The 15740-nt window shown below is 34.5% G+C and overlaps 1 protein-coding gene across 1 annotated transcript; it reads left to right on the top strand.

The window, feature by feature from the left end:
* The first annotated feature begins 7301 nt into the window (after positions 1 to 7301).
* LOC114328033 (protein UXT homolog) lies at positions 7302 to 8257 on the top strand. Its single transcript, XM_028276773.2, has one exon. It carries the CDS (start codon positions 7479 to 7481, stop codon positions 7941 to 7943), a length of 465 nt encoding a protein of 154 aa, XP_028132574.1. The 5' UTR covers positions 7302 to 7478; the 3' UTR covers positions 7944 to 8257.
* Positions 8258 to 15740: the final 7483 nt, after the last annotated feature.

Below are 15740 nucleotides of genomic sequence, written 5' to 3'. Positions count from 1 at the left end.
TGACCCAGCAAACAGACCGACGTGTTAATTACGTGAATTTTAGGTACATTTGTCACCAATATACGTAAATTGTTTACGTGAATTTCACGTGAAAATTTGGTTGGAATGTCACATTGAAAATACGTCTTTAAATTACGTGAATAACTCGTCTTCAATAGACGTGTTATTTACCGTAAATAGCAATAAAATATTTCGGGAAATTCACGTTGCAAATACGTGTTGATTAACGTATCTTTTAGAGAATGTATATATTAGTATTCACGTAAAAGATACGTCCTCGGTTCACGTAAATAATTCGACCTTAATTAACTTATGAATCACATAATTTTATCCTCATATTATGATATAAATAAAACAAGCATAGGTAACCATGTATTTATTTAGTAGAATTACAAGATAATGAACCAAAAATGGTACTGACCTAAAGACACATTAAAAAATTTGCCAACACAAAACACCACACAGGTCACTTTTTATTTCGAGGAAGACACTTCGACATTTTATTGTTTTTTCTGATTGCTTCATCAGCTCTTCAACCCTCGAGCAGTGAGGTAAACGTTAATACGAAAGACATTATTATAAATAAACCCGCCTAAAATAAAACGAGAGAAATAAAGCTCTTCACGTTTCACTTTTTGTTGTGAGTGTGAGAAATATGTGAGAAGCTGATATTAATTAGAGGTTATGATCATCGATTATAAAAATCGATTATTTTTAAATTACAGTTAAACTATTCTACTTACTTTAAATTAGTATTACGTATTTTCTTTTTGTTTTTAAATTTCTTCTACTATTAACTAATTGGTCTTACTAAAAATCTATTTCAATACCAGAATAGTATAAAAAAATAATCCTATCGAAACGTATCTATTATTCGATAAATCGCTTAATTTAGTTTTCGCATCAACTATGTTAATCATGTACCGTGGTCACGGGATAGTATTAAAAGGAGGAGAAAGGCTTGGTAGTACGTCATCACCGCCCGCGATTTGAAAATTAGACTCAAGATCATTTTAGTTCCTGTGATATTTTTAAAGAAAAAAATAGCTTCAAATCAAGGTTGGATTGAAATAGTTACTCTAAATGATTTTAAAAGCGAAATCATAAACTTTTTGTTTAAATATTGGTATTATTTACATTACTTTAACGTTTACGTGAAATAAATCTAATTTTTCGACGGCCATAAAATACAGTGAGTAAAATTCAAGCGATACGTATTTAACCAACACCGTTGTAAAATTTTGTTTTCCAAAATATTTCTCAAAATTTAACCAAAGGAAGTTATTTCTGTTTCGTGATTATTACGTGAAATACACGTACCTTTGCGATGTAACCAACATTCACACCTATTATAAAAAACATGTACTATATTCGTCATTATGATTTTATATTATTCTAATGTCAAACATGTATAAAGGAAGCACTAATATATAAGTGAATTATTTGGCACTGAAATACGTTTTTTTCCCGTCATAAATCACCGAGTTACGTATTCGTTGAAATTTGCCGTAAATTTAACGTAATCATCACGTAACTGGGCTCAAACCTGTTTGCTGGGGACGATTGCGTTGTTTGTTGATAGTTCTTCTGTGGCGAAACTTTGGGAGCTTGATATTATTGGGATAACCGATCCTGTAGAAAAATTGACACGAGAGGTGGCGGCCCAGGAGGCTAAGAATTTTCTCTATGAGACTATCCGATGTGACAACGAAGGTAGGTATGAGGTTATGTTACCTTGGTTGAACAAGCATCCTTTAATTTCAGATAATTTAGTTGTCGCTAGAAGAAGGTTAGATGCTACTTTAAATAAGTAAGTTGAAAAACTCCAATTTGTTTGAATCGTATAATTTAATATTCAATGAGTGGTTGAACGAGGGTGTGATCGAAATAGTAAATAATCCCGAAGAGAATAATTGTGTGCACTATTTGCCTCACAGGCCCGTTATTAAAAATACTAGCGAAACCACGAAAATTAGGCCAGTCTTTGATGCATCATCTCATGAACAGGGTCGTCCTTCTTTGAACCAGTGTTTAGAGGTAGGGCCTAATCTTATTGAACTTATTCCTTCTGTGCTATTACGGTTCAGACAACAAAAAATAGGTGTGGTGTCGGATATTCGAAAAGCTTTTCTTTAAATTTCTGTACATTCGAAGGACAGAGATTTTTTGAGGTTCCTATTTTGAGAGTTGTTTTTGGAGTCAACTGTAGTCCATTTCTTCTGAGTGCTACTATAGAATTTCATTTAATAAAGGCGCTGGAGAAATGTGTTGTAATGATATGCCGTACTCTAAAAATACAATTGAAAGGAATTGAAAGGATTATGATTGGGTTCTATGTAGATAATTGTGTGACTAGTGTTACCGATGAGAATGAGTTGAGAAAGTTCGTATCAGAAGCAACTGCCATCATGGAGGAAGCTAGGATGGATTTGAGAGGGTGGGAGTCTTCTGGTAGTACAAAAACAGTTGTCCCTGTTCTTGGTCTTCTCTGGGACCCCTCAAGAGACACCCTAAAAATCAATGGTGAAATTTTTCAGGGAGTGGTCGGAAAAGAACCCATAACTAAGAGACTGATGCTTTCTGTAGCTCAGAGTATATTTGACCCTATTGGTTTTACCTGTCCAGTATCTCTGTTCCCTAAACTGTTGCTGCAGAAACTTTGGGAATTTTGTGAATGGGTTACTCATCTTCCTGAACTGTCGAGTATTAAGATTCCACGTTTAATCCAGGCTGGGCCCATTGAAGCTGACCATTGGAGTTTGCACACCTTTTCAGATGCAAGTAAGAAAGCTTATGCAGCCGTAGTGTTTTTGAGAGTTCTTCGGAATGATGGTGTTTCGATTTTTCTTGTAGCAGCTAAGAGTCGTGTGGCTCCTTTGAAGAAGATTTCTATACCTAGATTGGAACTGTCGGCAGCCACTATTGGTGCTAGACTTTATCAGTTAGTCAAAAGACAATTTTCTCAGCATGTTGAGTCTTATTTTTGGAGTGATTCCACTACGGTCCTTTCTTGGATTCAACGTAAGGATGACTGGTCTGTTTTTGTTTTTAATAGAGTTCAGGAGATTAGAAATTTAGCCAATGCTGAGTGTTGGAAATATGTGCCTGGTTCTCTCAACCCTGCCGATCTTCCATCAAGAGGCTGTGGTGTTCGGCAATTGTTCGAATCTCGATGGTGGGAGGGCCCGGAATGGTTGTACAGAAACGAAAATTATTGGCCCCAACAAAAAGTAGAGGTTGATGAAGAAGAAGTCGGCACTGAGAAAAAGAAAAAAGCCATTTCGTCACTATTGAATATGACGTCCGACGATTGGCACCTGCGTTACTTTTCTCAGTACACAAAACTGTTAAGAATGATGGCTTGGACGCTACGATTTTGTTACAATACGAGAAATTCAAATGGAAAACTTACAGGCGAATTGGTCGCGGAGGAAATCGACAAAGTAGAAATGTTTGTGTTGAAGTTAGTGCAGAACGAAGCGTTCGGTTCAGATACGAAACGACTTTCCTCGCTAAACACGTTTGTCGATGAATTTGGACTTATACTTTTAAAAACTCGCGTTACCGAGAGAATTGACACGGAAGATTTTCGTCTGCCTATCTTACTTCCGGGTGAACATTTTGTAGTGCGCAAGTTGATTTTGAGCTTACACAAAAACTCTTGTCACGTTGGTACACAGGGACTGCTTAGTTTGCTCCGCGAAAAATATTGGACTTTAGGGGGTAGACGGATTGTGCGGTCCATTTTAAAAGAATGTGGTGTGTGCAAGAGACAAGATGGGAAATCGTTCGAAGTACAAACGCCTTCATTGCCGGCCGATAGAGTTCGAGATGCTGCAGTGTTTGAGATTTCCGGGGTGGACTTAGCTGGCCCTCTTTACTTGAAATCGGGCGAGAAGGCATGGATTTGTTTGTTCACTTACGCCGTTTATCGCGCAGTTCATCTGGAACTCGTTACCTCCTTGTCAACAAATGCATTTATTCAAGCTTTCCGTCGCTTTGTTGCCAGGCGTGGACGCCCGAGAACGATTTATAGTGACAATGGAACGAATTTTACGGGACTTGAGAACGCGCTTAAGCAATTGGACTGGAACATGATCGCGGAATATAGTTCTACACAACGTATTAAGTGACGTTTCAACCCCCCTACTGCTGCATGGTGGGGTGGATTTTGGGAGCGATTAATAGGTATTGTGAAAGGACTTGTGATAGGTATTGTGAAAGTTTTGGGCCGAGCGTCTCTCAATTATGAAGACTTATTGACATTGTTGTGTGATTGTGAGAGTATAGTCAACTCGCGGCCGTTGACGTATATTTCGGATGATCCTACTGAGTTAGCCGCATTGACGCCAGGTATGTTTTTACGTGAGCAAGTCAGTTACGAGTTGCCGGATTGTGATTTGCTAGAGCAGAATTCTCTCACACGCAAAATACGCCGTTTGCAAGAGTTGAGAAATCATTTGCGAAAAAGATTTCGTGCTGAATATCTGGCTCAACTCAAAGCGGGAACGAAGAAGACGAAAGTGTCTAAAGTGTCTATCGGGGATGTCGTTTTAGTAGGCAACGACAACATCAAGCGTCTTCAGTGGCCTTTAGGAAAAGTTATTGAACTTTTACCCGGTAGAGATAATCAGGTGCGGTTAGTTCGTCTTGCGACGGCACAAGGCCAACTTCTGAGACCGTTGCAAAGGCTTTATCCAGTGGAAGTCATGGAGGCAGTTACTGCTGGCGAGAATATCCAGGGTATTACCCTACGGGATGCGGCTCCAGAGACAGTGCCTCAAGAGAACGATTGTCAGCCCCAGGCTGAGGAAGAATCAAGTGAAATAAGTGCGGGAGTGACAAAAAGCAGAGCACCCGATTTAAATGAAAGATGTAAGCGAAGTGGCCGGGTAGTTAAAACTCCTGTAAGATTCAAGTGACATTTTCTTGACTTGATTTTTTCATGACTCTGTTTGTTTTTTGATATTTTACTTTTCACTTTATTTGATAGTCGGTCTTGACGGTCCAGTTAGCTGGGGCTCAGTCGATCGACAAGTTTAGTGGATTTGCGATTTGCGGTCGCTGGTTCGAGCCTCAGCTAGGTCATGAAATTTATAAAAGGCCAACGCCGTAGTATAAAACTCAATAGAGTCTACGGCTTGGTCTGGAATAAACTGGCGTCTGATCGGCCTATGGAGGAGCGGTACGGGAAGGGATAAGGGCTTCCGGCTTGGTGATACTCCTCCATAGATCCCTACCGAAGGGCGTTGACGTCTACGGTGTATATATACATACTTTATTTGATATTTTGTTGTAATTTTTCGTGACTCTCTGTATTTTTTGAGAAATTTTGTCAAATCCCCCAAGGTGGGAGAATGTCGAGTCATATATATGGCAGTGTCCGTGTTTAAAAGATATTTCTGCTTTATACATACGGCGGGCCATGTGGCTTGTTTTTCGTTGTTTTAAGGTGAAGAGATGGTTGGGCTTACTAGCCCACTTGAGATTGAAACCCTTGATAAGAATATATTGCCGTTTTAAGAAATGTGTAGATATTGTAATATGTTTTTAAAGTCAGTCGAGTTTGTAACATTCTTCGGATAACACCCAAATAAAAACTTTGTTTTAAGCTACACTTGCGTATTTTTAATAGGGGTAATTTTCTGTAATCGAAAGTTATTTTCTATAATTTAAATTCGAACCTAGGGATCTTTGCGTAAAGTAACTCGTGGACATCCCAACGTAACAAACATAGACCTAAGATAACAATTAAAAACACGTAGGTAATAAAATTAAAACAATAATAAAAATGAAAAAGAAAGCTAATAATTTAAAACTAATTAGAATGGTAATGCAATTTAAAAAATTATACAAAAATCAAATCCAGAGATACAAATTGAAATTTATATTTATAAACATCCAAATCCAAGCGTTTTATACTAAATTTACAATCAAGATGCAGTAGAAATAAACAAACCAAGACACGTTAAAAATGCTACTAGGAGCACCCCGAATCGTAATTTACAATGTACCTATATACATTGTAAATCCCAAATCATGATTTCCAAAGTTTATACATTGTAAATTATGATTCGGGAGTGCTCGCTAGTCGCATTTGACGTGTCTTGGTTTGTTTATCTCTACTGGATCTTGAGTGTAAATTTGGCATAAGTAAAAGTCATGTACAAGTAGTTCTTTCTATCTACTTTTACGATTCACCACCGAACAGCCAACAGCTGTTCTGTCATCGGTAACCGGTATGTAGGTATACCAACTTCTCGTGATTCTCTTTCTCGCTCCAACTTGTAATGATTCTACATAAGGTTCTCTTTTTAGACAACTTAATATTTTCTTCCGTCCTATCCTATATCATCTATAATAATAAAATAACTCATCTCATTACCGTGGATGATCAATCAAACCGAATTTACGTTTTATAGTTATGGAGATAGTTATATCGTTGACTGATAAATACTGACCCCTTTATATTTATCAATCAACGGTTATATGTTAACTTTAACGCAAACTTTTACAGTTATGTTAACTTTAACGCAAACGTTAAAAATAACTTCGGTAATTCATCACACGGCTGATCTGGTGAAACCAATTTGATGACGCATTATTATGATGAAATATCAAATAATTAGAAAAAATTTTTAATTTCGCTAATAGATATCGGGCGTTTTTAATTTAGTTTGATGGAAAAAATAGAATTATCAATGTTCATTTATTGAAGAAACTATTCTAGAAAAGACAATTTTTTACAAGAGATATATGTATGTTCATGTAATCAACCTCAAACTGAAGTTATTATTGATTTATTGTATAATTATACTAAATTCATTCAAGATTCAGGTGCCTAAATTTCTTTAAAATGTGAGTTTAATTTTGATCACCTACATTTCCCTTTAAAATAATTTTATTATAGCACCTTTATAATAAGTGTATTTGGTTTACTAATGAGTGTGTGTATTATCTCAGTAAAATAAATAATATTCTGTGTTAATTTTATCAAATAAAACTCTTTAAAAATTGTATTTTATTTATAATTGGGCCCTCTATTTGACAGCTCTCGACGATGTTGCCACATCTAACACGACGGACTGTTCAAATAAAAACAGGCTTTCATAAAACTGTATTTTAATATCGAATGATAAATTGAATCACCTACAGTTTTACTACATACTACATTAACCAAGTATTTGGACAAAACCATCTTTTATTTGTGCATACTTTATTTTTACGTAAATTTTGATTATTGTAGATACTGATTAAAATCCATACTTCATCGATTTTTTGGTGTCACATTCCATACTTATTTTAAACTTCAAACATGGGATCTGTTTCTTAGGTTATGTCAATTTCAAAAGTTTATTTACGTTTATTTCAAAAGTTTATTTTGTAAATTTATGTTTTTATAGTAGATCGAGTAGATCTGTTATTTCCTTTTATTTAGTGCTCATATTGATATAAACGTTAAACTGTAAATACACATAATGAATGTCAAGGAAGTCCAGGAAAAGGTGAAAGAGTATGAAAATTTCATTGAAGATAAACTCAAACCCGACCTAGAAGACATAGTAGTGATCCTTAAAGACAAAAGTACGAAGTTAAAAGACTGGGAAGAAGTAAAAACAACTGTGAAAACGGTTCGTAGATCTAAAGAAAAAGATCGAGACATGGTAGTGAAAGTAGACATTGGGGGAGGTATTTTAGCCCAAGGAGAAATTAGTGATCTAGAACAGATATATGTAGACGTAGGCTTAGGTTATATGCTTGAGATGAACCACCAGGAAGCCGATAGATACGCAGATATCAGGATGAATTTGCTGAAGAAGGAAATAGCTCACTTTAGAAAGATGGCTGTAGACGTTAAAGTTAATATTAAATTGATATTGCTGGCTCTCAGTGAGTTACAAGCCACCGTAACACCAACAAATTTGCTTACGAATAACAAATAATAAGGTTTACCATTTTAGGGCTATATCTCCTTCAAAAAGGCTGTGTTTTTCATCAGGACTGCAAGTTATTGTACAAAATGTTACTGCAAAACAGATTCGTATAACGTTGATCTGGATACTGCAAAAGTGTGATTACAGTGGTATTGCTAACTTGGCTCCAGTGTTCATAGTTTAAATTAAGGACTGTATACCAATAGTTAATTAAGTGCAAAACAGGAATGATTTGGCTCAACTTGTGATAGAAACAATACCTACCATTGACTTTGATGTTATTATGTATGGTGTAATGAATAAAAAACAATATTTTACCATGACTTCCCTTATTTTCTCTCTAATTATTATATAATATGCATTTGTAGTACTTTTAGATGTCACGTTTTTATATTGGGACCGTGCAAGTTCGGCAAAGCGACCCCTATTTCTACGCTCTGTACTATTATTCGCACTTTTAATTATATTGGCCAATTATATTAGTCCTGGTTACTGGATAATTGTCAAGGCCATAGTCCAAAAAAATAATAAGAAGAAAAAATAAGATTCAGGTTATGTTATGAAAACATCAACAATTGTATGTAGTAAATAAAATTAGTTATTAAAATGCAGTACTGCAAGCAAAATACAATTAATTAAATTTACCTTTATATAATAATTGCATATCATATCAATATTGTGGAGCAATATATAATTTTTCTGCTTCATTGACAGAAGGTATGAAATATACGTCAATTTGACAATTTCAATTGACAATATGAATTATTTAAGATAGTTGCAATATTTCTCCGCGACTCGCGCAGGGTCGTTTCTCGTTTCCCCTTCCAAGTACTTGCACACCGCGAATAATACAGTAAAACCTCTGTTAACTGAAACCTTTTTAACTAAAACATCGTTTAATCAAAACAGCTGACAGTTTCAATATTGTCATCAAAAAGTAAATTTTTATAGCAAAACGGAAACAATTCAATGTTAATTTGTCAACATCATAAACATTACTTTCATACACAACTAAATTACGCAACTAAATATACAACAAATGTTTTTGCCAACTTTGACTATGAATTCTGTCATTTGATACAAGAAGAATACATAAAACAATGTTATTTTTAACCGAAATTCTGGTTGTCCGAAACAGCCTCTCCCATAATTATTTTGGTTAACATAGGTTTTACTGTATTCTCATTTCCATCACTTGCTCATCAGTCACAGACCAGACGCTACAGTATAAGGAGCCCACCTGCAAAACTGACATAAGTCCCTTCATTTTTTTTATTTAATTAAGTATATTTATTTATTCCATCTTTTGGCAATCACACGAAATATGTTGTTTTATTCAATACTGCGGTCTTATTGTTCATTTAGATCACATCCCACATACTAATTGTATCTGGGTACTTTTTCTAAAGCTTTTTCTTTATTGTAGATTGATCCGTGTTCAGACTTGTTCTTACTGACAATCATGATTTTTATTTTTTTGTGTTTAGAGCCATTCCATATCTCTCACAGTACTATGTAGTCTGATCAACCAAAATTTGCACCCTTCTCTGCTGTCCGCAAGGAGTATTATATCGTCTGCATATCTGTGATTAGTAACTAGTGTTCCATTAATTGATATGCCTTCATTGATGTCTTCTACAGTCTTGTTAAACATTTCTTCTGAGCACGCATTAATAAGTAGAGGGGATAGTACACATCCTTGTCACACTCCTCTTCTTATTCGAATCTCTTAGATTTTGGTTAGTCTACTTGAATTATGGCTTTCTGACATCGATATAAATTTGTAATGATTCTCACATCGTCATCTATTTCTGTGTTCAGTAATATGTTTGCATGCCTTCTGTGTTGTGTTTCTCACGGCTAAGGCTTTCTCAAAGTTAACCAGACATGAATACATCACAGTTGACATCTCGACACCATTCTATGATTGTTTGTATAGTAAATAATGCCTCTAGTGCCAAAGCCTTTTTTAAGTCCCAGTTGGTTTTCTGTTGTCTAGTTTTTTGTAGACATGTTCATGGATTACTTGCAAGAAAAACTTTAATTGATTGTCCTACATTCCTCGTGTTTCATTGCATTGGGTTTTTTGGGTATTGGGATCAACTCAGATATTAGCCATTCTTTCGGAATTTCGTTGTTATAATAAATTTTGTTGAATAATAATTCTACTAGCATATCAACGGGGTTTTCTGTTAGTAATCTTAAAATTTCTATAGGTATTTCATCCAGTCCCATGGCTTTATCATTTATATACGTTTTAGTGGTTTTTCAATTTCATTTTCCCCTTTGGTAATTGTAGGTCCATAACTACATTAACTAACCATGAAATAAAACTAACTATGAAATTTTCGAAACAATTTTTATTTTAAAATATTTAATTTTAAGCTAGGACACAACATTGTGAACACTGTAGAGTTCATTAATGACTTATACTTATTTACGTTACAAAACTATGGTACAAAACTAGCTGGCTACGTAGAAAATTAGACTGTTGTGAGCATAACAAATATTTTACAATTTTCGTTTTCTACAAACTCACTCTGTAACATATCGTAATGTTTTCTTAGTACTAACGCTACCAATGAAATATATGTTATACAGGGTGTTTGATTAAGAATTGTCCATATATTATCTGGAGAAACTTGAGCACAAAATGCGAAGATTTAACCTAAAAACTTGAATAAAATATTCTTCCTTAACGAGCTACAAAGTGTTTTATTACAAATATCTAAAATGATTTTAGCCCATTGTTTTAACACTTTCCAATATTTTTTGTTCAAACTTGACAAACGGTTTACACATGTTAGGATGCTTTAACTAGTGCTGTTTTCTGCTGTTACCAGAGGCGTGCTGTAGGGATATATACTTCATTTCCCCCTTTTTCCCCTCACAATCTACGCCGCCGAAAATATTATCTTTTTGTCTCAATGCGATAGAGTGAGTAGTTTTCAAATACATACACATAATCTTATTGAATCCATTACTTTTAAACGCAAATAACTTGAAAACTACTCACTCTATCGCATTGAGACAAAAGGATGATATTTACGTAAAATGTAACGAAGAATAAAAAAACATGCAAAATGTTACGACTGATTCTTGTGACAGTGACGTAGATTGTGAGGGGAAAAAGGGGGAAAATGAAGTAGATATATTATATATATCCCTACAGCATGCCTCTGGCAACAGCAGAAAACTATCTTTTAACACCAGTTAATGTATCCTAATATGTGTAAACTATCTGTCAAGTTTGAACAAAACATATTGGAAGGTGTTAAAACAATGAACTAAAATCATTTTTGAATAGTTGTAATAAAACACTCTGTATATGGGTAAGCAGGAATATTTTATTTAAGTGTTTTAGGTTAAATCTTCGTATTTTGTGTTAAGGTTTCTTCAGTTACTATATGGATAATTCTTAATGAAACACCCTGTATAGGAAAATCTTTAGAAAGGTCGTACTAGATCAAATATTTGGTTAGAAAAAAGTTAATGAAAAAAATATGTTTCAAGTTTTGAGTAGAGTATGATTATTTTAAGTGGGAAGTTTGAACAGGTGAGGATTAGAATATATAATAAATAAAATACTTTGCACACAACTTGTAACATAATTTTTCATTAAAAATGAGAAAAAAAAGTTTTGTAACTAGTGAACCAATAAATTTGGGATTTGCTCTCATGTTCGACTTTATTGTACAATTTCAAAATGGTTTACACCTCACAAACCCAACCAGCCTGCATCATTTGAGAAATTTCTCGATATAGTGTCCCATTTTTCGTTATGTAGGAGCCAAGGTATTTAAATTATCCTACTGGTCCTAGTTTTTCTCAAAGCAATTCGTTGTCACCAACTATTCCTGTTCCTCCCTACCACATATACCCCGTTATCGACCTTCTAACCTTATGTCCTCCCTCTTCAATAGTCCCTCTCCAACCCTTCAGCTTCTACAACATTTCCTTGCTTAACTCTACTAACACTATATCATCAGCGAAGAGCATTGACCAACCAAGCAGCCCCCTCCCATACCTTCCCTGTCAGTACATCGATAACAAGATTACACAAATAGGGAGTCAGTGCAGAGCCTTGATGCAAACCAACCGCTACTGGACAACTTTCGGTCAATCCGACACAACACACTTTGGTGTACGCACCCTCATACATATCTTTCACGAGCCTTACGTACTTCTCAGTAACCCATTTCTCTCTCATACATCTCCATAGCTATTGTCTATCAACTGTGTCATACGCCTTCTCAAGATCTATAAATACCAAATGTAGCTAGCTCTCTTTTCTGCTCGCCGTATTTCTCTATCAACTGGCTCAAACAAACAAGGCATCCGTTGTTCTCCTTTCTGGTATAAACCAAAACTGTTCTTCTGCTATCGATGTCTCTCTCCTTATCCTTCTCCACTGTTCCCTCTCAAATTTTCATTGTGTGCTACATTAACTTTAGCCCTCTAAACACAAACCATACTTATATGTATCGTATATTGCAGGGGTGGCCAAGCTCTTTGATAGTCCGAGCCATTTTTCAAAATCAGAAATTTTTCCCGAGCCGCAATTAAAAAAGTTATTAAATTTTTCTCTCAGTGTTTGGATTTCAAGAATCTTAACGTGAAATAAAATGGTTCACCTCGTTGTTTCAAATATAAAAATAATTCTATAAGCAGCCTTCTATATTTGAGAATACTTCGATTCCTCATCATCCTTCCATCTTTTTCTGGGATGGCCTACTGATCTTCTACAGTCTTTCAGAAAACACAGTTTTTAACACTCTATCTTCATATCTTCCTCTGATCTTACCACATGACCTGCCCATCTTATCTTAGATTTTATATGTCTGACGATGTTTTGTCAGTTGTCAGTACCATACATAGTCACCAATTCAGGTTTGGGGACGCCTTCTCCATTCTCCTGTCAAGTCATCTCTTTGAGAGCCAAATATCTTTCTGAAAACTTTTCTTTCAAAGATCAGCAGCATATTTATTTTCCGCCGATGTAGAGTCCATGTTTCACTTCCACATGTAACAATTGGGTGAATAATTGGCCTGTACACACTGTACAGTCTAAATTTAAATTGTCCTTTCAGCAGCTTAGATCTTAATGATAACAGGGACTATAATGCTCTAATCTACGCAGCTATCTTTGCTGAGACCCCTTTTTATGTAGTTGTCTGATTGTCATCTGTGATTGCCGCTCCTAAACTCTGTTACTAACTCTTGGTCTTGGATTTTTGGTTACTAGCATGTATTTCGTATTCTCTTCATTTATTCGAAACCCCAGACTATCTGTTTCTTCCTCGAGTTGTAAAAACCCCTCTCTCACGTCTCTTGTAGAATGAGCGACTGCACCTAGATCATCAGCAAAGGTCCACAATAGTTCTGATTCTTGATTTGCAAATCCCCTGTCAGCTCAGATGATATTTTACTTATTACATATACTAAGGCCAAATTGAATAGCAACGGTGATACGGGTCTTCTTTTCTAATTACTGATGTTACACTTAGTTTTTTTTATATTATTTATTGTCAGTAATTTAAGACATTTTTAAACACAAAAATTAAAAGTAATTCAGGTACATTTATTGAGAGCCACAAGTTATCCTTCAAAGAGCCACATGTGGCTCGCGAGCCACAGTTTGGCCACCCCTGGTATATTGTATATCTTCTGTATCTGTATATCTTCGCAGTGAGTCTTCCGCAGTGAGGTGTCTTTTTTCCATTGCCGTATTTATTTGTTCGTTTTACTGTAATCTAAGTAAGACGTCCTTTTTCCTCATATTTGGTTTATATTTCCAAGTTCTCAGCCGTTCACTAGTTCTCGTAATTCGGTCATGCCTCACTTTGTCTATTAGTGTTAATCTTCAGTTTCTTCTACAAAACATCAGTCCCATTGCGTTTTCCATTCTTTTATTTGTTACCCACGTCTACATTGAGTAGCTTTCCACTAGGTATTGTCTTAATTAAAGACTTCATCGCTCCATATAATCGAGTGTAATTGTTGTGTTACCTTATCTTAACATATTACCTTATGTTAAGATAAGGTTATACTTTTTCTCAGAAGCTTCTTTCAGTGCGTCACAGTTTTTCGATTTCTTCCTAACGCATTAAGTTGAAAGTGACAGAGAAAAAGGTACGTCCGTGATTATACTCATTTATAATATTAAGGGCCGGTTGTTCGAACGCTAATCAAAAATGGAATCAACTGATCATTATCAAATATTTAATTACTGTCACCAACTGTCAATGTCAATGGGTTGCTGAAAATATAATTGACTACAAATTATGAGATTTATTAATCAATTATGTTAATAATTGATATGTTAATTAATAATTAATTAATCAATTAATTATGTTAATTATCATAATGATAATTAACATAATTGATTACAATCAACTGATTGACATACGAATGAGGGGTGTTGTCATTTGATGGTTGTTAAGGGGACTTAATTATAATCAACTTTTTGATTAGCGTTCGAACAACCGGCCCTTATTCTAGTTGTTGATAGATGGCTCTATGATAACAAAAAAAAATGATTTACGTATTATCTATAGGACTATAATCTGTACAATTTATACGACTACATATACCTATACAAATCAAAGAACATACCTTTTTATAAATGCAATAAATACTATTGATTTGTTTTTATACCAAATTGTAAATAAAAGGGTTAAACTGCAATAACCTTTTTATATTTGGCTGATTACGATTCTGACAACTGTCAGATTTAACTAAAATGTCATGCAGTGATTCTCTACATTCTTAAAATCATAAATGACGGCAAAATTAATGCCACACTGAAATACTGAGAAGAACTTTAGATTTTAGTCGTATAGATTATGTAATAGGTAAACCATTTTTTCCGATTATAGCGCCATTTATCAACAACTAGAATAAATGTTATAAATGTGTATAATTACGGACGTACCTTTTCTACTGTCACTTGTGACGCACTGGAAAAAGCCTCTGAGAAGCACCATACCACACACCTACCGCTCAGTGTCATGTCGGACTTATTTTGGGAATGAACTTAGTATACTATAGCTTATATTTAATCAGCAAACAAAAGTTCCATAAAAATATTGTATATTGACAAAATTGTTAACAAGTCATCATTTTTTATGTGTTTGAAATAAACCATTTTGTTACAACTTGTCGAATGCTCGAGTAAAATCTATAAATGATGCAAAATACGATTGAACGTATTTTTTATTAATTTTTGTTTATTTGATTACATAAAAAATATACTTCAAAATCATTTATCCCTTAAAACGTATCATCAAAAGTATTACAGATTTATCTAATAATTTCCATCCAAGAGATTTTCCTTATTAAAACACTACAAAGACGTTTAAAATTTCAAGCACAATAATTATACAAAAGTGTATATTTTAAGTAAACATTGTGACTATATAATATAAAATGCCATTACTATTAACTGAAATATCGTTCTTGTTTGGGCCTATGTTAAATCTAATACGTCTAAGACTAAAAAATAGTAGAACTGTTAGATTTTTCTAATATTTAAAAAGTTTTAAATGCCTATCGGTACTAAAAGTTTACTAGTTGGTGATTTTTGTTAAAAAATATTTTTCTACGTTTCTAGACATTACAAATTTAAACGAACTAAAACAGGAACGTATTCTTGCAGTTTTTAGACAATGAAAATGTCAACAGAAACTTTATACTATTTTTTATAAGTCATTTACATTTATATTCTAGGAGCAAAGGGGCTTGAGTATAAACTTTTGTGTCCCCTCTATACCTTGACATTTTTTATGTTTTTTTTTGTCCGTACCT

The sequence above is a fragment of the Diabrotica virgifera genome, chromosome 9 (assembly GCF_917563875.1).
Source record: "Diabrotica virgifera virgifera chromosome 9, PGI_DIABVI_V3a".
NCBI classification, from domain to species: Eukaryota; Metazoa; Arthropoda; class Insecta; order Coleoptera; family Chrysomelidae; genus Diabrotica; species Diabrotica virgifera.
Note: the sequence above shows the minus strand (reverse complement) of the source record. Positions and strands in the feature narration are given on the sequence as shown.